Raw genomic sequence first — 25,062 nt, forward strand, 5'->3', positions numbered from 1 at the left:
GGTCAAGACTGATTTGCATATGGCTGGGCCCAAACTGGGGTGGCATGGTGAGCAAAAGAACGATGGATTAAACCCAGATCTGTGACTGGGGGTGAGTGTTTGAAAAGTTTCAACACTCCGTCCATCATCCTTTTGTGTTGCTAAAGTTGTCCTAAGTGGGAAGGGTATACCCAGACGTGGGTCCCTTGCTCACTGTGCCACTGGATTCAAGCTAGCCTAGCTGGTGAAGGGTGATACCCTGAAACCGGTCCTAGGATGCTTGTTTCCAGTCCAAGGAGGACCTGGCTTGGCAGTTCGGGCTGGACTGTTCCCATGGGGAGCAGGGTCAAGAGTGATTTGCATATGGCTGGGTCCAAACTGGGGTGGCTTGGCGAGCAAAAGAACGATGGATTAAACCCAGATCTGTGACTGGGGGTGAGTGTTTGAAAAGTTTCAACACTCTGTCCATCATCCTTTTATGTTGCAAAAGTTGCCCTAAGTGGGAAGGGTATGCCCAGACGTGGGTCCCTTGCTCACTGTGCCACTGGATTCAAGCTAGCCTAGCTGATGAAGGGTGATACCCTGAAACCGGTCCTAGGATGCTTGTTTCCAGTCCAAGGAAGACCTGGCTTGGCAGTTCGGGCTGGACTGTTCCCATGGGGAGCAGGGTCAAGACTGATTTGCATCTGGCTGGGTCCAAACTGGGGTGGCATGGTGAGCAAAAGAACGATGGATTAAACCCAGATCTGTGACTGGGTGTGAGTGTTTGAAAAGTTTCAACACTCCGTCCATCATCCTTTTGTGTTGCTAAAGTTGCCCTAAGTGGGAAGGGTATGCCCAGACGTGGGTCCCTTGCTCACTGTGCCACTGGATTCAAGCTAGCCTAGCTGATGAAGGGTGATACCCTGAAACCGGTCCTAGGATGCTTGTTTCCGGTCCAGGGAGGACCTGGCTTGGCAGTTCGGGCTGGACTGTTCCCATGGGGAGCAGGGTCAAGACTGATTTGCATATAGCTGGGTCCAAACTGGGGTGGCATGGTGAGCAAAAGAACGATGGATTAAACCCAGATCTGTGACTGGGGATGAGTGTTTGAAAAGTTTCAACACTCTGTCCATCATCCTTTTGTGTTGCTAAAGTTGCCCTAAGTTGGAAGGGTATGCCCAGACGTGGGTCCCTTGCTCACTGTGCCACTGGATTCAAGCTAGCCTAGCTGATGAAGGGTGATACCCTGAAACCGGTCCTAGGATGCTTGTTTTCAGTCCAAGGAGGACCTGGCTTGGCAGTTCGGGCTGGACTGTTCCCATGGGGAGCAGGGTCAAGACTGATTTGCATATGGCTGGGTCCAAACTGGGGTGGCATGGTGAGCAAAAGAACGATGGATTAAACCCAGATCTGTGACTGTGGGTGAGTGTTTGAAAAGTTTCAACACTCCGTCCATCACTCACTGTGCCACTGGATTCAAGCTAGCCTAGCTGATGAAGGGTGATACCCTGAAACCGGTCCTAGGATACTTGTTTCCGGTCCAGGGAGGACCTGGCTTGGCAGTTCGGGCTGGACTGTTCCCATGGGGAGCAGGGTCAAGACTGATTTGCATATGGCTGGGCCCAAACTGGGGTGGCATGGTAAGCAAAAGAACGATGGATTAAACCCAGATCTGTGACTGGGGGTGAGTGTTTGAAAAGTTTCAACACTCCGTCCATCATCCTTTTGTGTTGCTAAAGTTGTCCTAAGTGGGAAGGGTATACCCAGACGTGGGTCCCTTGCTCACTGTGCCACTGGATTCAAGCTAGCCTAGCTGATGAAGGGTGATACCCTGAAACCGGTCCTAGGATACTTGTTTCCGGTCCAGGGAGGACCTGGCTTGGCAGTTCGGGCTGGACTGTTCTCATGGGGAGCAGGGTCAAGACTGATTTGCATATGGCTGGGCCCAAACTGGGGTGGCATGGTGAGCAAAAGAACGATGGATTAAACCCAGATCTGTGACTGGGGGTGAGTGTTTGAAAAGTTTCAACACTCTGTCCATCATCCTTTTGTGTTGCTAAAGTTGCCCTAAGTGGGAAGGGTATGCCCAGACGTGGGTCCCTTGCTCACTGTGCCACTGGATTCAAGCTAGCCTAGCTGATGAAGGGTGATACCCTGAAACCGGTCCTAGGATGCTTGTTTCCAGTCCAAGGAGGACCTGGCTTGGCAGTTCGGGCTGGACTGTTCCCATGGGGAGCAGGGTCAAGACTGATTTGCATATGGCTGGGTCCAAACTGGGGTGGCATGGTGAGCAAAAGAACGATGGATTAAACCCAGATCTGTGACTGGGGGTGAGTGTTTGAAAAGTTTCAACACTCTGTCCATCATCCTTTTGTGTTGCTAAAGTTGCCCTAAGTGGGAAGGGTATGCCCAGACGTGGGTCCCTTGCTCACTGTGCCACTGGATTCAAGCTAGCCTAGCTGATGAAGGGTGATACCCTGAAACCGGTCCTAGGATGCTTGTTTCCGGGCCAGGGAGGACCTGGCTTGGCAGTTCGGGCTGGACTGTTCCCATGGGGATCAGGGTCAAGACTGATTTGCATATGGCTGGGTCCAAACTGGGGTGGCATGGTGAGCAAAAGAACGATGGATTAAACCCAGATCTGTGACTGGGTGTGAGTGTTTGAAAAGTTTCAACACTCCGTCCATCATCCTTTTGTGTTGCTAAAGTTGCCCTAAGTGGGAAGGGTATGCCCAGACGTGGGTCCCTTGCTCACTGTGCCACTGGATTCAAGCTAGCCTAGCTGATGAAGGGTGATACCCTGAAACCGGTCCTAGGATGCTTGTTTCCGGTCCAGGGAGGACCTGGCTTGACAGTTCGGGCTGGACTGTTCCCGTGGGGAGCAGGGTCAAGACTGATTTGCATATGGCTGGGTCCAAACTGGGGTGGCATGGTGAGCAAAAGAACGATGGATTAAACCCAGATCTGTGACTGGGGGTGAGTGTTTGAAAAGTTTCAACACTCCGTCCATCATCCTTTTGTGTTGCTAAAGTTGCCCTAAGTGGGAAGGGTATGCCCAGACGTGGGTCCCTTGCTCACTGTGCCACTGGATTCAAGCTAGCCTAGCTAATGAAGGGTGATATTCTCAAACCGGTCCTAGGATGCTTGTTTTCGGTCCAGGGAGGACCTGGCTTGGCAGTTCGGGCTGGACTGTTCCAATGGGGAGCAGGGTCAAGACTGATTTGCATATGGCTGGGTCCAAACTGGGGTGGCATGGTGAGCAAAAGAATGATGGATTAAACCTAGATCTGTGACTGGGGGTGAGTGTTTGAAAAGTTTCAACACTCCGTCCATCATCCTTTTGTGTTGCTAAAGTATCATCCGTGTGCCATCACCGCTCAGGAAAATGTCCCTGTCGTGACGGAGCCACCCAGCACTCATCCCTGGTCCAAAATCAGCCTAGATTTTGGCAGTTTTCCGCATGGGCGTCTGACGGCTGTGATGGTCGACACGTGTACCTGGTTCCCCGTGGTAGAGTTGGTGATGTCGTCCGCCCTGTTCTGGAGAAGACGTTCGCTTTGTTGGGTTTGCCGGATGAGATACGAACCGACAATGGACCCCCTTTTCATGGTCAGGAGTTCCATGATTACTTGCGCTCACTGACCATAACGCATAGAAGAATCACCCCGCAATGGCCTCAGGCGAATGGAGACGTTGAGCGCTTCATGAGGACATTGAATCGGACCCTGTGAATAGGTGTGAGCCAGCAAGAGAACCCCGAGCTTTGCCTCCACACTTTCCTGAGGGCCTACTGTCAAAACCCCCACAGCACCACGGGGTATGCCCCGGTGACTTTGCTTTTCAGCTCGCCACCCAGAGACTGTGTATCAGCGGGTGGAGGCTGGCGTGCGGCTGCCTTGTACAAATCCAGGACGCAGGAGAAAAGAGGAATGACTAACGCTAAGGCCAGCACTAACAGAAGGGCAAAGCGCCCCGACCTGCACGTCGGAGACACGGTCATTCTGAAGGACCGCCACCCCGGATGGAGGTTTCGCACCCCATTCGAGCCTGATGTTTGGAGAGTGGAGAGCATCGTAGGGACCATGGTGACCGCCACGAGAGGAGGACAGCAGGTGACAAGGAACGTATCATAGTTCCGGAAGGTGGTGCCCTCGGAATGGGGTGTTGGCACAGGAGACGGAGAGCAGGAAGAATGCGGAGAGTTTGAGACTGGGAATGGTTCACAGTCAGGTCAGTCGACAGAAGAGTCGTGAAGAACCGAGGAGTTGGGCCACGATGTCCAGGTAAGAGGCGGCTCCTCTGACGAGCAGCCTGCAGGGAGGTCTGAGCCCCGAGATGGACGGACCAGGCACCACTTGCGGCCGAACCCCCATCCCAGCCAGCGGCTGAAGGACTTCCTGTGCTGAAGAGGACTGTTGATGATATATATATCCTTTTTTTTCCTCTCTCTCTCCCTCTCTCTCTCTCTCTCTCTCTCTCTCTCTCTCTCTCTCTCTCTCTCTCTATCTTTCTCTCTCTCTCTGTCTTCTCTACTTGGTTTGGGTGATTTGTATTTTGTTCTGGTGTTGGTTGTGACGTACTAAAACCGGGGGGGGGATGTAAGGAGCCTCCCAGGTGCTACTTGTGCGCACTGCCCCACTCCGTGACGAAGTACGGAGTCCGGAGGGATGGGGCTTAAAAATAAATGGAGGCGGGGCCGCGAGGTCTGTTCTGCATTCGAACTACAGAGCGCGTGTGTGTGTATTTTATTGCGGCTCCTGAGACACGCGGGCGGCAGGCCGTGAAATTATACCGGCCTGCGCCCTCTACAGTTAAGTCAAAAGTGTGAAATATGAATCCTTTAAAACAACCTATTTGATTGTTTATACTGTCCATCCGTACCGCAGAAAACTTGAAAAAATATATTTCTCTTCAAGAATCAGATATATAGACAAAACCTCGAGTAACGTTCTGAGGAACTGAATATCAGGAAAAGGAAAATCCAGGAGTATCTGTTGAAGAAGTCGGAAATCATCCTCCAGAGTAACAGTGGCAATGTTCTGTATCATGTTTCACAGAAATGACTACAGAGTTCCAATTCATATTCTACTTCACCACAAAGGCTCTCATCACGAGTGACTCGGAGTAATCCTGTTATTTGTAGGGCTCCGTAATTACAGTCGCCGCGGGTCACAGTAGTTCTTCAGGTGGGTAAGTAATGGGGATTACAGGTTTGTGGAGAATAACATGCAGATATTACTGTTACAGCACCAATTCCAGCATGACTTCCCCATGTTGTACACAGTGTTTGGCTTGTTCTGTTAAGAGAATGAAAGTGGTGGACTGCGGTTTTTCAGAAGACATTGTTCACCCTGTATGCCCCTAACTGAAGCATTCCTTAGGTCAGATTTCTAGTTTAGGGAAGAAAGAAATGAGAACAAACATCACAAATATTCAAATATGCTAAGAAATAGCTATCTGGGGATAGTTCCATTTATTCAGGCTCACTTTGCAGAGTCTCCTTAAAACAATAATAAATAATATCCTGTGGAAAGTCATACCGGTATAAACTCCCATTAGTATGTAGATTAAGTCAGTGGACGGTCGAGCTGTTTCTGTGGAATTGAGCGCATCAATGGTCAAATCCGGACAATTGCCTGCTCCGCAGTATGTGTAGTTGAAGACAGTCCCTAGAGAATCCAAACGAGATTATTAGACATTGAATGGTAGGTATAGAGCAGTGCTAAGCACGGAGACCTAATTATGAGTGGCCTCTGAAATCCCATGTGGCTAGGAACCGCAATTACAACCCTTGGCAGAATTGTGAGATACCTGTGAACAACACATTTTTTTTTGTTTCCTCCTGAAAGTTTAGCTGCTGACGAAGATTTGAGCTCCCTTAAGCAAAGTCATTTTAAAACTGTAAATACTGTGAACAGAATTGCTAGATCTGAATGAATGAATAGACATGCCCGGTAGCACTCTAGAAGCTGAATTGACTTTGATGGCCTCTCATTGACTGAAGGAGTGAGGTGCTCATCAAGTTCCGAAACTGTGCTCTTTTGATGCTGGACTTGAATAACTTAACAACCTTACCAGTTAGAGGTACTGGATGCACTTTTGGGTCCCAATTACTAATTAATATGGTACGAGCCACATTACAATGTCTGTATGTCTTTCCTGTGGTGCCTCAGTGAGAAGTACTTAAGTGGAGATGTATCATGTTTAGAGACAATGTTGGCAGTTTTGCGACAGATATGCAAGCATGGATTAAAAGTGTGTTATGTTTGTAGAACGTTTACTGTGTTCATCAATTGACCAACTAAATGTATCAGGGTCAGGTACATTCAATATGTGGAATAGTTAAATGCTAGTAATAAAAACAAAAACATGTTTACTACTTACCATTAGTGGTTCTCTGACTAAATATCAAAGAAGAGATTAGATTTCCCCATACACCCGATGATTGGTATACCAGGAAAAATATTCCAAAATACAGGTTGACAACATCCATCTTCTCTTTTCCTTTTTTCTCTGCATACCTAATTCCACTTAATGTAAGGTAGGTGCATTTTGAAGCCCAATATGGGCCTCCCCCAAATCCCAGGATAACAGCAGTTGGGATCAAAGTGTACCTGAAAAGGAATGAAGTACTTTATTAAACCATTCCACCATGCAGAATTTTATTTACGAAGACACTCACTGACCATTGTCCTTTATTTATTTATTTTAAGTAATTGGATGTGTTCCTTGTGGGAATCATTCCCAACCATGACTCCGTAACAACGAAGTTGTGAACAATGGAAGCGGAACAACGCTTTTGTTAACCACGTATTTGTTGTTCTGTGCCTAAACCACACATGTGCTAAACAACGCACATGCGTGGTTAAGGCACAGAAGGAGGGAGTCGGCTTCTTCGGAGGACACGATTAGGTAAGTGGGGCTGGGGCTGTCTTAGGGGTGGGGGTGGAGGGTTGGGGCATTTTTCATTTTTAGGGGCGGGGTGGGGGGTCGGGGTAGTTTAGGTTTTAGGGGGGTGGGGGTTGTGGTAGTTTTAGGGGTGGGGGTGAGAGTATTTTTCATTTTTAGGGGTGGGGGTTCGGGGTCGGGGTAGTTTAGGTTTTGGGGGGGTTGCGATAGTTTTAGGGGAAGGGTGGGGGTTGCTGTAGTTTTAGGGGCAGAGTGGGGGGATGGGGTATTTTTAGTTTTTCGGGGCAGAATGGGGTGTCGGTGTAGTTTAGGTTTTAAGGGGGGTGTGCAGTAGGTTTAGGGGCAGGGGTGGGGGTTTGGGTTATTTTTAGTTTTTAGAAGCGGGGTGGGGAGTCGGGGTAGTTTAGGTTTAGGGGAGTGGGGCTCGCAGTAGTTTAAGGGATGGGGATAGGGCATTGCTGTAGTTTTAGGGGAGTAGGTCAGGGTATTTTCAGTTTTTAGGGGTGGAGTGGGGGGTCGGGTAGTTTAGGTTTTTTGAGGGGGTGGGGTGGGGGTCGCAGTAGTTTTTAGGGGCAGGGGTGAGGGGGTCGGGGTGTTTTTAGTTTTTAGGGGCAGGGTGGGTGGTCGGGGTAGTTTAGGTTTTAGTGGGGTGGGGGTTGCAGTAGTTTTAGGGGTGGGGGTCAGGGTATTTTGAGTTTTTAGGGGTGGGGTGGGGGGTGGGGGTTGTTTTAGGGGCAGAGGTGGGCGGTCAGGGTATTTTTAATTTTTAGAGGGGTGGGCGGTTGAGGTAGTTTTAGGGGCAGGGGTAGTTTATGTTTTAGGGGTGGAGTCGTGGTAGTGGTAGAATTGTTTTTAGGGGTAGGGGTGGGGGTGGGGGGTTTGGGTACGATTGTTTTAGTGGTGGGGGTTTGGGTGGGGGGAGTCACATGCTGGAACCTCGCATGGCGTTCCACACAGGCGTTTACCAGGAATGCCTTTACAAGAAATTTGTGGTAAAGGCATTTGTGGTAACAAAGGGGTTGTTGTTCCGACCGCGTTGTTTAGGCATGCGTGATTCCAGCATTCGTGGTTCCGACTCCTATTCGTTCCTAGTCACTGACTTTCATGGGCCACCATAGATTACTTTATTCTGGTGATTGTATTGAACTTTCTTGCAGGATTTCCTTACATATGTTTCTGTTATTAATATTTTGTATATTAACCCCTTCGCTGCCAGGCCTTTTCCCCCTCCTGTGCCGGGCCTTTTTTTGCCTATTTGGGGCAGTTCGCACTTAGGCCCTCATAACTTTTTGTCCACATAAGCTAACCAAGCCAAATTTGCGTCCTTTTTTTCCAACATCCTAGGGATTCTAGAGGTACCCAGACTTTGTGGGTTCCCTTGAAGGAGGCCAAGAAATTGGCCAAAATACAGTGAAAATTTCGTTTTTTTCAAAAAAATTGGAAAAAGTGGCTGCAGAAGAAGGCTTGTGGTTTTTCCCCTGAAAATGGCATCAACAAAGGGTTTGCGGTGCTAAACTCAGCAGCTTCCCAGCTTTCAGGAACAGGCAGACTTGAATCAGAAAACCCAATTTTTCAACACAATTTTGGCATTTTACTGGGGCATACCCCATTTGTGCAATTTTTTGTGCTTTCAGCCTCCTTCCAGTCAGTGACAGGAATGGTCATGAAACCAATGCTGGATCCCAGAAACCTAAACATTTCTGAAAAGTAGACAAAATTCTGAATTCAGCAAGGGGTCATTTGTGTAGATCCTACAAGGGTTTCCTACAGAAAATAACAGCTGAAAAAGAAAAATATTGAAATTGAGGTGAAAAAACCATCAATTTTTCTCTACGTTTTACTCTGTAACTTTTCCCTGCAATGTCAGATTATCGAAAGCAATATACCGTTACGTCTGCTGGACTCCTCTGGTTGCGGGGATATATAGGGCTTGTAGGTTCATCAAGAACCCAAGGAACCCAGAGCCAATAAATGAGCTGCACCCTGCAGTGCGTTTTCATTCTATACCGGGTATACAGCAATTCATTTGCTGAAATATAAGGAGTAAAAAATTGCTATCAAGAAAACCTTTGCATTTCCAAAAAGGGCACAAGATAAGGTGTTGAGGAGCAGTGGTTATTTGCACATCTCTGAATTCCGGGGTGACCATAGTAGCACGTGAATTACAGGGAATTTCTCAAATAGATGTCTTTTTTACACACACTCCTATATTTGGAAGGAAAAAATGTAGAGAAAGACAAGGGGCAATAGTACTTGTTTTGCTAATCTATGTTCCCCCAAGTCTCCCGATAAAAATGGTACCTCACTTGTGTGGGTAGGCCTAGCACCCGCGACAGGATATGCCCCAAAACACAACATGGACACATCACAGAAAACAGAGCTGTTTTTAGCAAAGTGACTACCTGTAGATTTTGGCCTCTAGCTCAGCCGCCACCAAGGGAAACCTACCAAACCTGTGCATTTCTGAAAACTAGAGACCTAGGGGAATCCAAGGAGGGGTGACTTGTGTGGCTCGGACCAGGTTCTGTTACCAGAATCCTTTGCAAACCTCAAAATTTGGCTAAAAAAACACATGTTCCTCACATTTCTGTGGCAGAAAGTTCTGGAATCTGAGAGGAGCCACAAATTTCCTTCCACCCAGCGTTCCCCCACGTCTCCCGATAAAAATGATACCTCACTTGTGTGGGTAGGCCTAGCGCCCGCGACAGGATATGCCCCAAAACACAACGTGGACATATCACAGAAAACAGAGCTGTTTTTAGCAAAGTGACTACCTGTAGATTTTGGCCTCTAGCTCAGCCGTCACCTAGGGAAACCTACCAAACCTGTACATTTCTGAAAACTAGAGACCTAGGGGAATCCAAGGAGGGGTGACTTGTGTGGCTCGGACCAGGTTCTGTTACCCAGAATCCTTTGCAAACCTCAAAATTTGGCTAAAAAAACCCATGTTCCTCACATTTCTGTGGCAGAAAGTTCTGGAATCTGAGAGGAGCAACAAATTTCCTTCCACCCAGCGTTCCCCCACGTCTCCCGATAAAAATGATACCTCACTTGTGTGGGTAGGCCTAGCGCCCGCGACAGGATATGCCCCAAAACACAACGTGGACACATCACAGAAAACAGAGCTGTTTTTAGCAAAGTGACTACCTGTAGATTTTGGCCTCTAGCTCAGCCGCCACCTAGGGAAACCTACCAAACCTGTGCATTTCTGAAAACTAGAGACCTAGGGGAATCCAAGGAGGGGTGACTTGCGGGGCTTGGACCAGGTTCTGTTACCCAGAATCCTTTGCAAATCTCAAAATTTGGCTAAAAAAACACATGTTCCTCACATTTCTGTGGCAGAAAGTTCTGGAATCTGAGAGGAGCCACAAATTTCCTTCCACCCAGCGTTCCCCCACGTCTCCCGATAAAAATGATACCTCACTTGTGTGGGTAGGCCTAGCGCCCGCGACAGGATATGCCCCAAAACACAACGTGGACATATCACAGAAAACAGAGCTGTTTTTAGCAAAGTGACTACCTGTAGATTTTGGCCTCTAGCTCAGCCGGCACCTAGGGAAACCTACCAAACCTGTACATTTCTGAAAACTAGAGACCTAGGGGAATCCAAGGAGGGGTGACTTGTGTGGCTCGGACCAGGTTCTGTTACCCAGAATCCTTTGCAAACCTCAAAATTTGGCTAAAAAAACACATGTTCCTCACATTTCTGTGGCAGAAAGTTCTGGAATCTGAGAGGAGCCACAAATTTCCTTCCACCCAGCGTTTTCCCAACGTCTCCCGATAAAAATGATACCTCACTTGTGTGGGTAGGCCTAGCGCCCGCGACAGGATATGCCCCAAAACACAACGTGGACATATCACAGAAAACAGAGCTGTTTTTAGCAAAGTGACTACCTGTAGATTTTGGCCTCTAGCTCAGCCGGCACCTAGGGAAACCTACCAAACCTGTACATTTCTGAAAACTAGAGACCTAGGGGAATCCAAGGAGGGGTGACTTGTGTGGCTCGGACCAGGTTCTGTTACCCAGAATCCTTTGCAAACCTCAAAATTTGGCTAAAAAAACACATGTCCCTCACATTTCTGTGGCAGAAAGTTCTGGAATCTGAGAGGAGCCACAAATTTCCTTCCACCCAGCGTTCCCCCACGTCTCCCGATAAAAATGATACCTCACTTGTGTGGGTAGGCCTAGCGCCCGCAACAGGATATGCCCCAAAACACAACGTGGACACATCACAGAAAACAGAGCTGTTTTTAGCAAAGTGACTACCTGGAGATTTTGGCCTCTAGCTCAGCCGCCACCTAGGGAAACCTACCAAACCTGTACATTTCTGAAAACTAGAGACCTAGGGGAATCCAAGGAGGGGTGACTTGTGTGGCTCGGACCAGGTTCTGTTACCCAGAATCCTTTGCAAACCTCAAAATTTGGCTAAAAAAACACATGTCCCTCACATTTCTGTGGCAGAAAGTTCTGGAGTCTGAGAGGAGCTACAAATTTCCTTCCACCCAGCGTTCCCCCAAGTCTCCCGATAAAAATGATACCTCACTTGCGTGGGTAGGCCTAGCGCCCGCGACAGGAAACACCCCAAAGCGCAACGTGGACACATCCTAAATTTTGGAAAAAAACAGAGGTGTTTTTTGCAAAGTGCCTACCTGTAGATTTTGGCCTCTAGCTCAGCCGGCACCTAGGGAAACCTACCAAACCTGTGCATTTCTGAAAACTAGAGACCTAGGGGAATCCAAGGAGGGGTGACTTGCGGGGCTCGGACCAGGTTCTGTTACCCAGAATCCTTTGCAAACCTCAAAATTTGGCTAAAAATACACATGTTACTCACATTTCTGTGGCAGAAAGTTCTGGAATCTGAGAGGAGCCACAAATTTCCTTCTACCCAGCGTTCCCCCAAGTCTCCTGATAAAAATGATACCTCACTTGCGTGGGTAGGCCTAGCGCCGGCGACAGGAAACACCCCAAAGCGCAACGTGGACACATCCTAAATTTTGGAAAAAAACAGAGGTGTTTTTTGCGAAGTGCCTACCTGTAGATTTTGGCCTCTAGCTCAGCCGGCACCTAGGGAAACCTACCAAACCTGTGCATTTCTGAAAACTAGAGACCTAGGGGAATCCAAGGAGGGGTGACTTGCGGGGCTCGGACCAGGTTCTGTTACCCAGAATCCTTTGCAAACCTCAAAATTTGGCTAAAAAAACACATGTCCCTCACATTTCTGTGGCAGAAAGTTCTGGAATCTGAGAGGAGCTACAAATTTCCTTCCACCCAGCGTTCCCCCAAGTCTCCCGATAAAAATGATACCTCACTTGCGTGGGTAGGCCTAGCGCCGGCGACAGGAAACACCCCAAAGCGCAACGTGGACACATCCTAAATTTTGGAAAAAAACAGAGGTGTTTTTTGCGAAGTGCCTACCTGTAGATTTTGGCCTCTAGCTCAGCCGGCACCTAGGGAAACCTACCAAACCTGTGCATTTCTGAAAACTAGAGACCTAGGGGAATCCAAGGAGGGGTGACTTGCGGGGCTCGGACCAGGTTCTGTTACCCAGAATCCTTTGCAAACCTCAAAATTTGGCTAAAAATACACATGTTACTCACATTTCTGTGGCAGAAAGTTCTGGAATCTGAGAGGAGCCACAAATTTCCTTCTACCCAGCGTTCCCCCAAGTCTCCCGATAAAAATGATACCTCACTTGTGTGGGTAGGACTAGCGCCCACGAAAGGAAAGGGCCCAAAACACAACGTGGACACATCACATTTTTTTATAAAAAGCAGTGCCTACCTGTGGATTTTGGCCTGTAGCTCAGCCGACACCTGAGGAAACCTAGCAAACCAGTGCATTTTTGAAAACTAGAAACCCAGGGGAATCCAAGATGGGGTGACTTGCGGGGCTCTGACCAGGTTATGTTACCCAGAATCCTTTGCAAACATCAAAATTTGGCCCAAAAAACACTTTTTCCTCTCATTTCGGTGACAGAAAGTTCTGGAATCTGAGAGGAGCCACAAATTTCCTTCCACCCAGCGTTCCCCTAAGTCTCTCGATAAAAATGGTACATCACTTCTGTGGGTAGGCCTAGCGCCCACAAAAGGAAATGGCCCAAAACACAACGTGGACACAACATATTTTTTCACAGAAAACAGAGGTGTTTTTTGCAAGGTGCCTACCTGTGGTGTTTGGCCTGTAGCTCAGCCGGCCCCAGGGGGGGGGGGGCAGAAATGCCCTAAAATAAATTTGCCCCCCCAACCCCCACCCTCCCCCGCCGGGAGCGACCCTTGCCTACGGGGTCGCTCCCCCTGCGTGACATTGGCACCAAAAAACAAATCCCCGGTGCCTAGTGGTTTCTGCCCCCTTGGGGGCAGGTTGACCTAAACTCAGCCAATCTGCCCCCAAGGGGGGCAGAAATGGCCTAAATACAATTTGTCCCCCAGGGGAGCGACTTTTGCCTGATGGGTCGCTCCCCATCTCTAAAAAAAAAAAAACAAAGAAAAAAAAGAAAAATTCCCCTGGCGCCTAGAGGTTTCTGCCCCCCCCCCCCCCCGGGGGCAGTTCGGCCTAATAATAGGCCGATCTGTCCCCCGGGGGGGCAGAAATGGCCTAAAATAAATTTGCCCCCCCAACCCCCATCCCCCCCCCCGGGAGCGACCCTTGCCTATGGGGTCGCTCCCCCTGCGTGACATTGGCGCCAAAAAACAAATCCCCGGTGCCTAGTGGTTTCTGCCCCCTTGGGGGCAGATTGACCTAAAATTTGCCAATCTGCCCCCAGGGGGGCAGAAATGGTCTAAATACAATTTGCCCCCCCAGGGGAGCGACCCTTGCCTGATGGGTCGCTCCCCATCTCTAAAAAAAGAAACAACAAAAAAAAAAAAACACAAAAAATAAATTGCCCTGGTGCCTAGAGTGTTCTGCCCCCCCCCCCAGGGGCAGTTCGGCCTAATAATAGGCCGATCTGTCCCCCGGGGGGGGCAGAAATGGCCTAAAATAAATTTGCCCCCCCAACCCCCCATCCCCCCCCCCGGGAGCGACCCTTGCCTACGGGGTCGCTCCCCCTGCGTGACATTGGCGCCAAAAAACAAATCCCCGGTGCCTAGTGGTTTCTGCCCCCTTGGGGGCAGATTGACCTAAAATTGGCCAATCTGCCCCCAGGGGGGCAGAAATGGTCTAAATACAATTTGCACCCCCAGGGGAGCGACCCTTGCCTGATGGGTCGCTCCCCATCTCTAAAAAAAGAAACAACAAAAAAAAAAAACACAAAAAAAAAATTGCCCTGGCGCCTAGAGTGTTCTGCCCCCCCCCCGGGGGCAGTTCGGCCTAATAATAGGCCGATCTGTCCCCCGGGGGGGCAGAAATGGCCTAAAATAAATTTGCCCCCCCAACCTCCACCCCCCCCCGGGAGCGACCCTTGCCTACGGGGTCGCTCCCCCTGCGTGACATTGGCGCCAAAAAACAAATCCCCGGTGCCTAGTGGTTTCTGCCCCCTAGGGGGCAGATTGACCTAAAATTGGCCAATCTGCCCCCAGGGGGGCAGAAATGGTCTAAATACAATTTGCCCCCCCAGGGGAGCGACCCTTGCCTGATGGGTCGCTCCCCATCTCTAAAAAAAGAAACAACAAAAAAAAAAAACACAAAAAAAAAATTGCCTGGTGCCTAGAGTGTTCTGCCCCCCCCCCCCGGGGGCAGTTCGGCCTAATAATAGGCCGATCTGTCCCCGGGGGGGCAGAAATGGCCTAAAATAAATTTGCCCCCCCAACCTCCACCCCCCCCCCGGAGCGACCCTTGCCTGCGGGGTCGCTCCCCCTGCGTGACATTGGCGCCAAAAAACATATCCCCGGTGCCTAGTGGTTTCTGCCCCCTAGGGGGCAGATTGACCTAAAATTGGCCAATCTGCCCCCAGGGGGGCAGAAATGGTCTAAATACAATTTGCCCCCCCAGGGGAGCGACCCTTGCCTGATGGGTCGCTCCCCATCTCTAAAAAAAGAAACAACAAAAAAAAAAAACACAAAAAAAAATTGCCCTGGCGCCTAGAGTGTTCTGCCCCCCCCCCCCCCCGGGGGCAGTTCGGCCTAAAAATAGGCCGATCTGTCCCCCGGGGGGGCAGAAATGGCCTAAAATAAATTTGCCCCCCCAACCCCCACACCCCCCCCCGGGAGCGACCCTTGCCTACGGGGTCGCTCCCCCTGCGTGACATTGGCGCCAAAAAACAAATCCCCGGTGCCTAGTGGTTTCTGCCCCCTTGGGGGCAGATTGACCCAAAATTGGCCAATCTGCCCCCAGGGGGGCAGAAATGGTCTAAATACAATTTGCCCCCCCAGGGGAGCGACCCTTGCCTGATGGGTCGCTCCCCATCTCTAAAAAAAGACACAACAAAAAAAAAAAACACAAAAAAAAAAATTGCCCTGGCGCCTAGAGTGTTCTGCCCCCCCCCCCCCGGGGGCAGTTCGGCCTAATAATAGGCCGATCTGTCCCCCGGGGGGGCAGAAATGGCCTAAAATAAATTTGCCCCCCCCAACCCCCCACACCCCCCCCGGGAGCGACCCTTGCCTACGGGGTCGCTCCCCCTGCGTGACATTGGCGCCAAAAAACAAATCCCCGGTGCCTAGTGGTTTCTGCCCCCTAGGGGGCAGATTGACCTAAAATTGGCCAATCTGCCCCCAGGGGGGCAGAAATGGTCTAAATACAATTTGCCCCCCCAGGGGAGCGACCCTTGCCTGATGGGTCGCTCCCCATCTCTAAAAAAAGAAACAACAAAAAAAAAAAAACACCAAAAAAAAATTGCCCTGGCGCCTAGAGTGTTCTGCCCCCCCCCCGGGGGCAGTTCGGCCTAAAAATAGGCCGATCTGTCCCCCGGGGGGGCAGAAATGGCCTAAAATAAATTTGCCCCCCCAACCGGCACACCCCCCCCCGGGAGCGACCCTTGCCTACGGGGTCGCTCCCCCTGCGTGACATTGGCGCAAAAAAACAAATCCCCGGTGCCTTGTGGTTTCTGCCCCCTTGGGGGCAGATTGACCTAAAATTGGCCAATCTGCCCCCAGGGGGGCAGAAATGGTCTAAATACAATTTGCCCCCCCAGGGGAGCGACCCTTGCCTGATGGGTCGCTCCCCATCTCTAAAAAAAGAAAACAACAAAAAAAAAAAACACAAAAAAAAAATTGCCCTGGCGCCTAGAGTGTTTCTGCCCCCCCCCCGGGGGCAGTTCGGCCTAATAATAGGCCGATCTGTCCCCCGGGGGACAGAAATGGCCTAAAATAAATTTGCAACCCCCACCCCCCCCCCCCGGGAGCGGCCCTTGCCTACGGGGTCGCTCCCCCTGCGTGACATTGGCGCCAAAAAACAAATCCCCGGTGCCTAGTGGTTTCTGCCCCCTTGGGGGCAGATTGACCTAAAATCGGCCAATCTGCCCCCAGGGGGGCAGAAATGGTCTAAATACAATTTGCCCCCCAGGGGGAGCGACCCTTGCCTGATGGGTCGCTCCCCATCTCTAAAAAAAAAAAAAAAGAAAAAAAAAAAAAAACACAAAAAAAAAATTTGCCCTGGCGCCTAGAGGTTTCTTCCCCCCCTGGGGGCAGATCGGCCTAATAATAGGCCGATCTGCCCCCAGGGGGGGCAGAAAAGGCCTTCCCTAAAAATTGCCCCCCCTGGGAGCGACCCTTGCCAAAGGGGTCGCTTTGTTGCGTGACATTCGCGCGCAAAAACAAACTCCCTGGTGTCTAATGGTTTCTGCCCCCCTTGGGGGCAGATTGGCCTTATCAAAATAGGCCAATCTGCCCCCAAGGGGGGCAGAAATGGCCTAAATATATATTGCCCTGTAGGGGAGCGACCCTTGCCTAAGGGATCGCTCCCCACCTAAAAAAAAAGAATTCATCACAAAAAAAAAAAAAAAAAAAAAAAGGTCCCTGGTGCCTAGAGGTTTCTGCCCCCCCTGGGGGCAAATCGGCCTAATAATAGGCCAATCTGCCCCCAGGGGGGGCAGAAAAGGCCTTCCTAAAAAAATGCCCCCCTGGGAGCGACCCTTGCCCAAGGGGTCGCTCCCTTTTGCCAATTTCAAGAAAAAAAAAAAAATCCCTGGTGTCTAGTGGGGTTTCAAAAGCCGGATTGCAAGCAATCCAGCTTTTGAAACCTGTGAGAGACTTCAAAGGGAAGGAAATACATTTCCTTCCCTTTGAAGCCTCTCGGGGCCTCCCCCATGGGATTGAAAAAGAAATGCAAAAGCATTTCTTTTTCAATCGCGCTGGAAGCTCTGCTTCCAGCGCGATGGGGGAGACCCTGTGACTAATCAGCGCGCGCTCTCGCGCGCTGACGTCACAGGGGGGGTTGGGGGGGGTCGGGGGGTGGGAGGGGAAGGGCTTCCCCTTCCATCCCTGACTTGGGGGGGGTGGGGGGGAACCCCACAGAGGGAGCGAGAGCGCTCCCTCTGGGCTGTGTGCCGAGGACGTAGTGGTTACGTCCTCGGCACAGCAGCACTGTGCCGCAGGACGTAACCACTACGTCCGCGGCACAGAAGGGGTTAAATATATTTGCATGTTTCTTTGCTTTTCTAGATAGTTTCTGCATATAGGGTGCTTTTCTTTGACTTTGTTTGTTTCTGCCATGTCCAAGATATTTTACTAGGATTTCTGCTCAGCTTGGACCTATAGTCTCTTCATTGCTCTTCCTTTTGTTGTTTCTATTTTGTTGTTATTTTTATATTTTATTTTTTTAGTCTTACGTGTATTACAATGTCATTTCTTATATTTTAGTGGTATTTACATTTGACAGAAACAGTTTTTTTCATAAAAGCAAAATATTTGGTTACTCTGACAGGTAGGATTTTTGGAATTATTCGGTAAATGCACAATTTATCTCAGAATGCTAGGGGTATATTTTTACTGTGAAGGATAAAAAATACTTACTTTTCTCATCTCTAAATTTTGTAGCACCTGATTAAGAGGAATATTGTTTCAAGATACACATTGTTCCACTGAAATATGGATAAACAATAAATAGCAATTCACTGTATACAATGAGCCTTAAAGGTCCCATTAAATAAAACCAAGAGTTTTGAAATAACATTATCTCTCAGGATAATATCTGTAATAAGTTCTTCTAAACCTTTTATTGAGTTATAACCTAAGAATAAATGTATTCCTAATAAGGTGTCAAAGTATATAAAGAGGCTTTTGAACAAAGGCTTCTTGTAGATTGTAGGTGTTTTTTCAATCCAGATCTCCACTATTATGCATTTATATCAAATGTAATGAGTCTTGTTATCGGTTCATGCTCCAGTATGATATATGTTTAACCTAGAGGATGTTTATAAAGAATGCAATCACTGACGATTTATATCATTCTAATTAAGAGATGCGTGGACATGATCCATAGATATATTATGTGTTATGGTTGAACGTACATGCTCATTTTGGGGTTGATTGATTCACAAAGCATTTATGAGTATGTGAAGAATTAGTATAGAAGTATGATATTTTTTAAAGTTAGGTTAATGCATATGAATGTGTTATGGTTTCATGTACTGTAATGCACTGTGTATTGATGAGATTCTAAATGGTGAGGTAATAAGTGGAACTTGGAGATGTGGGGATTCCAGTGGAGACGGTTGGAGGAGAGCGAAGGTGGAAGACGACGAGGAAATGTACTGGCTACCTATGGTGGATGTTGATGCACTTTGAAGTTATCTGCTTACAATAAAAGTATTGGAAAATACTACGTGTCATTGGCGACGAGTTATCCATCGCAACATCCACCTTTTCCAAGGATCCACGCGTCGTGTACATTTGTGTTTGCTGGAATATTGGGCGCTGTGTCAAAGGAGAAATGTAGCACCTATTTCTGATTTTGCAAGTATGAACTTTAGAAGCCTTTTTAATCCGATATGTTGTTCTGACGTTTTGGAGGACGTATTTCGTTTTTTTAAAAACTATCGCGGATTTTGAATTTCTTACATTTGAGTTTGTTCAAACCATCGCATTTGTCTGAATACCACCGGCAAACAACTTGTTATTTGGATTTGAGGTAACGCTTTTAATAATAGTGAAGTGTTTTTGAAGCTGTAAGTTAATTTGTACCAGTAGGTACACGCGCTTGATGTTCGTGTCCACAACGTGCCTAGCTTTGTGTGCGCGTGAACTTCTACCTTCGATTGACATATTTTTTGTACACGCGCCTAACGCTCGTGTTTTCAACGCGTTTGGATTTGTGTGCGCGTGAACTACTACTTTTGAATAACATATATTGACCGTCCTACAGATATTATTTATATAGTTAAGAAATATTTTACCTCTGTTTTTACTGGTGAGCAAATATTCAGCATTGCTTATCCAGATATTACTCCCAGGAAGTTATAAAAAAAAATACGGAAGAAAAAAAAAAGAGAACAACTAGAGTGCTAACCTATTCTGTATCGTAGAACTCAAGCAAGATTTTTAGGAACCAACAACTAGACTGCTGACCTGATTTGAACTGTGGAATTCAAACATGTAATTGTACCTACGATTTTGGAACTACTATTTACTCACTACACATTGTTTATTTTCTTATCAACATGTCGCATCATTCTCCTCTCAGCATGTCCCAACCACCTCAATTTCTGTCAGAACGCGGTGAACCTATTCTACCATGGAAGAAATGGATAAACTTATTTGACTCTTACTTGATTGGTATTGGTGGAGAGAAATTCTCACCAGCAAGGAAACAAGGAATTCTACTACACAATCTGGGGATTGAGGGGCGCAATATCTATGATAGTCTTGATTTCATAAACATTGGTGTTGGAGAAGGTGAACCAAGGGATGTTTATGAAATGTCTCTCATGATGCTTAAGAAGCATTTTGATGGCCGTATCAACGTTGTTATGGAAAGACACACATTTTTTATGAGGTCGCAAGCGAAAGATGAGAGAGTTGGAAATTATATTGCGTCACTTAAAACACTGGCCCAGACATATGACTTCGCAAATTTAACTGAATCTTTAATACGTGATCAATTGGTTTGTTGCACAAACAATCCCAGAGTTCAAGAAAAATTGTTAGCTAAGAACCCTTCGTTGAATGAAGCAATTATAATTGCGGAAAGAATTGAGCATGCCATTCTTTGGGTTAAAGAGATAAAAGATGTGGGTCCCATCACTGGCACTCATATAAACTCTGGACAATTAGCTAGGTCAGCTACAGTTTCAATTTCAGATAGTATTTGTGAGAATGAGTTATTACATAAAATTGCAGAAAAAAATGAAAGTCAGTAATGATGTACAAAAAGATTCAAAGTTCAGATGTTTTAAATGTGGGAATTTTGGTCATCTAGCAAATAATCCCAAATGTTTTGCAAGGAATGTTAATTGCAGGAGATGTGGGAAGAGGGGACATTTAGCGAAGGTTTGCAGAAGTCCTAAGTTAAATATGATTGCTGAGCCGGTTGATGGGTCAACACATCGTTTTGTGCATTAATAACACAGACACTGGGGAGTTACAATCTAAGGAAAATACTGATGATAAACTGGTTATGCCTCAATGTGATGTTGTTATTGGGGAGAGAACTTTTACAGTACTGGCTGATTCTGGATCCCCTTTTACACTTATAGGTGACAAGAATTGGGCAAGAATTTTCGGAGATGATAATATCAACCTCTTTCCACCTGATATTCTCCTGTTGGGTATGGTGGACAGAAAATTGATTTATTTGGTTACTCGTTAATGTCGATTAAGTTTAAAGGGCGTGAGACCCTAGGAAAGGTTTATGTAGCTAAGCGTGGTAATAATCTTTTGGGGTGGCGTCATCAAAGAGATTTGGGATAATCTTGAACCCGAATGCTCCTGACCAGGTCCTTTCTGTTTCCAGTATGAGTGATGTTGAGGAGTTTGCGACAGAGTTTCCTGAAGTATTTTGTGACAAATTAGGCTTACTAAAGAATTTTAAACATAAAATCATTTTAAAATCGAGTGCTAAACCTATTGTATACAAAGTAAGAAAAAGTTCCCCATTTGATGTTGCAACTTTTTACAAGAAGAACTTAATAGATTATTGGATTTAGAAGTCATAGAAGAAATTGAGGCTTCTGAATGGTTGGCCCCCATAGTTTTGGTCCCTAAGGATGAGGGAAAAAAAATAAGATTATGTGTTGACCTTAGAGGTCTTAATCAGTCTATATGGTTAGACCGTCAACCATTACCAAATATTAGTGAAACCTTGACTATGCTGACTGGTGCCAAAGTGTTCAGTGTCATGGATTTGTCAGCGGCATACCACCAAATCATGCTTCATGAGGAGTCAAGACATCTCACCTCTTTCGTTACTCCTTTGGGGGCATTCAGATTACTGAGGATGCCTTTTGGCCTGGCCTCGGCTGCTGCTTGTTTCCAGAGAGTGATGAAGGAGGTACTCAAAGGTCTTGATTCAGTGTTGTTCTTTCAAGACGATATATTAGTTTATGGAGAAGATACAATCAAGCATGATGTTATTCTAAGAGCTGTGCTTAAAAGACTAAAAAGTAATGGTTTGACTTTAAAGAGAGAGAAATGTTTGTTTAGAGTTAGTACAGTTTCATTTCTTGGTCACACTATATCTGGAGATGGTATTAAGCCTAAATTAGAATTAGCCAGATCAATTTTGTCTGCACCTACACCCACTAGTAAAGATCAAGTTCGGTCGTTTCTTGACCTTGCTGAATACTACTCGAAGTTTGTTGAGAACTTTGCTTGCGTGGTTCAACCTTTGAGATTCGTTTTAAAGAAAGGGGTACAGTTTCAATGGTCCCCAGAATGTGATGAAGCGTTTAAAGCAGTAAGGGAAGATATTGGCAAAATGCCCACTTTAGGTCATTTTGATGTTAAACGCAAAACCATCTTATCCACTGATGCCAGCCTAAAGGGTCTGGGTGCTGTACTCTCTCAATTGGTTGATGGCGAAGAGAGTGGTTGCTTTTGCCTCACGTTCCCTTAAGGGAGCGGAAGAACGCTATTCTGTGATAGAGCGTGAGGCACTGGCGTGCACCTGGGCTATAAACCATTTCAAGTTTTATCTATGGGGTTTACCATTTACTCTCAGAAGTGACCATAGACCTTTAGTACAATTGTTTGCATGCAGGAATAATGAGAACACCACACCCAGGATTAGGCGTTGGGTTGAAGGTTTGCTGGATTTCAATTTTACACTGGAATACTATCCTGGAAAAAAAAATATTCCTGCGGATTTTCTTTCTAGAATGTCGGTGATGGATTGTGGTATCGATGAGCCTTCCCCGATATCATGGATTAAGGAGACTGCTCTTGATGTGGAGGAGTGGAGTGAAGAATGTAGTAAGGATATTGTTCGTGGAACGGTGATGAACTATGTTGTACAAGGGTGGCCGTGTTTGAATGAATGTTTGGCTGATGTTAGAGCATTCTGGGGTGTAAAGGATGAACTTAGCATCATAGAGGGAAATTTGTACAGGGGTTGTAGATTGGTTCCCCCCATTGGGTTGTATGGAAAATGAATAAATTTGGCCCATGATGGACACTTGGGTAGAAATCTTACTAAAGCCAGTCTTAGAGAGCGCTATTGGTGGCCGGGTTTGGACAAGCAAGTTGAAGCAGTCATTAGGGATTGTGTGCAATGTGCTAGTAATGATAAATCTAAAGTAGTACGAACTGCTCCTTTGTCTCCTCTACCTGTTCCGGATGAGCCATGGGTCAAATTAGGTTTAGACTTAGTTGGACCTTTTGAGTTGCTACCGCCAAGCGAGAGATTTGTAATTGTTCTTGTTGACTACACCTCCAAGTGGGTTACTGCTAGTTGTGTAAGTTCTATCACTACAAAAAATGTGATAGAATTTTTGACTGATGTGTTTGCGTGTGAGGGTATTCCTAAAATTGTTGTTACTGATAATGGGGTGCAATTTACTTCTTTTGAAATGAGAAATTCTCTTAAGGATTTAGCTATTTCTCATCATCGCACGGCATTATATGCTCCTCAAGCCAATGGATTAGTGGAGAAGATGAATCAGTTGGTGAGAGCTAGTGCTCAAGTGGCACTTGAGCACAGATTGCCTTTGAAGGGTGTTTTGAGAGAAAAGTTATGGGCTCATAGGAATGCGTCTAATGTTATTACGGGAATGTCTCCTTTTCGCATTTTGAAGGGTAGATTGACAGGTTCCAAATTGAATCCTTCATGGTTGCATTCTGGATCCCAGAGTTTAGGAGATGTACCTAATTTTAGATCTATTAGGGCCAGAATAGTTGAGAACCAAAATAAGTACAAGAAAAGATTTGATGCAAAGATGAGTGTAAAACGAAGGGATTGGTCTAAAGGAGATTTGGTTGTTTATTAAAAAGCCTGTTTGGTGTCATAAAGGTGGTTCTAAATTTTCAGGACCTAGGAAAATTGTGGAAGTAAAAAGAAATGTGGTGGTGCCTGAGAATGGAGAAGTTTGGAGTATGTCTCGTCTTGCCAAGTGTCCTCAATGGAAGGAAATTGAAGGACTCACTTTCCAATCCAGATGTGCGTGTGAAAACCAATCCAGGTGTGAGGGAAGAAATGAGGCGAAGTATGAGGAACAGAGTTTATCCCAATCACCTCTCAGATTTTGTGAAACAGTAAGAAGTTGCATTTTTATCAAAATGATGGATGTCCTGAGAATGTGTTCTATTCAATGTTTTTTCCTCACAAAGAGGGAATGTATATATGCTGTATTATAGTTATTTTCTCTGTAATGTTTCTACTATATTTTAATAGATTGTAAGGGGGGAGATGTGTTATGGTTTCATGTACTGTAATGCACTGTGTATTGATGAGATTCTAAATGGTGAGGTAATAGGTGGAACTTGGAGATGTGGGGATTCCAGTGGAGACAGTTGGAGGAGAGCGAAGGTGGAAGACGACGAGGAAATGTACTGGCTACCTATGGTGGATGTTGATGCACTTTGAAGTTATCTGCTTACAATAAAAGTATTGGAAAATACTACGTGTCAGAATGAATTCTGTTGTATTGTCTATACTTATGTAATTCAATGTACAGTCATTTTTACCATCACCTTCTATGTCTTCTATGTCTATGTTTTTAGTGTGATTGATGTTTTTGTACTTTCAGCACATAATTTCCTCTTTTGTGATAGAAGATTTTTATTTAAATAGGAACTTCTAATCCAAAATGTCCAATGAAAATGAGAAACTAAAAAACATAAAAGTTAACAAGAAACAACTGTTAAAGCCTTTTCAAATACACTTGAGGCAGGGGTTTAAAATATGCATGACCCAAAAGTAGAGATAGCAGCAATATGAAATGTGATACTAAAACTGTACCACTTCAACACAATAAGGTGGTATCACCCATTTGTGAACTATTTAGGTCATTGGATATCCAGAATTCGCTGTGAGGGTCTCATTATGCCATCATCATTTCTTTATTACTGTGTCTTTTATTTTATTTCAGAATCTAATGTTGGCTTCCCAGGAATAAGAAAATAACGCTTTCTAATTTATGCATGGCATGATGTATGCCAATGCCTCACATTTTATGACAAACAAACGCTGAGGGATATAATCCTGTGATGGCACTTTGGTTTACTAGTCAGAATACATTAATTTATTTACATTTGTAAGAGCACTTCAATCTAAATCACTTTACAAATAAATGAAACAAATGGGGAATAAGTAACTAGCAATCATAATAAAAATACCAAATACCCGATAAAGATTGAGATTTGTGGGCCAAGCCAGAATGGTGATCCCTTAAAGAATGTTTCATAATAACTTTATATATAACTGATAAACACGATAGACTTATGTGTGTTCTCCAGTTTAAGAGCAAAGAGAATAACAGACTAAGAGCCAGATTTAACTATTGATGGAATTCCCTCCCAACCAACATTATGGTCCGCCCACCTTATTTTGATTTAACCAGACCATAGTTTGATGATAACCTAGACTACTCTGTCTCCGCTGTGGTCAAACTTCTCAGATAGGCCAGAGGGAGTAAGGGCCGACAGAGATTAGTCTGTATGTCCTTCCATCTAATTTAGATTGGCAGATTGTTTTTCAATGCCGGTTAAGGCACTGAAAAGTGCTCAATGCCCCACTTGCCATGGGAAGAAGGTCCCATGGCAAGGGGACACTATTTGTTTTATTTTAAAAAGAAAGTCCCGCTTTGGGATTTTCATCTTGACAATAAAAAAAAAAACAGATCTTTGTCTAATGGCTCCATCACGTTTGATAGAGTCATCAGGCAA

At 46.3% G+C, this 25,062-nt stretch overlaps 1 protein-coding gene across 2 annotated transcripts in view; it reads right to left on the reverse strand.

Annotated features, from left to right (window-relative positions):
• LOC138295911 (protein unc-93 homolog A-like) overlaps nt 1-25,062 on the reverse strand; it is a 304,727-nt gene that overhangs the window by 184,227 nt on the left and 95,438 nt on the right. For both annotated transcript variants that reach the window (XM_069234534.1, XM_069234533.1), the window contains exons 4-5: nt 6,346-6,575; nt 5,502-5,630 (exon numbers count right to left, since the gene is read on the reverse strand). In XM_069234534.1, the coding sequence (XP_069090635.1) occupies nt 5,502-5,630; nt 6,346-6,575 (359 nt within the window). The remainder of the gene's footprint in view (nt 1-5,501; nt 5,631-6,345; nt 6,576-25,062) is intronic.

The sequence above is a fragment of the Pleurodeles waltl genome, chromosome 5 (genome assembly GCF_031143425.1).
Source record: "Pleurodeles waltl isolate 20211129_DDA chromosome 5, aPleWal1.hap1.20221129, whole genome shotgun sequence".
In the NCBI taxonomy this organism is placed as follows: Eukaryota; Metazoa; Chordata; class Amphibia; order Caudata; family Salamandridae; genus Pleurodeles; species Pleurodeles waltl.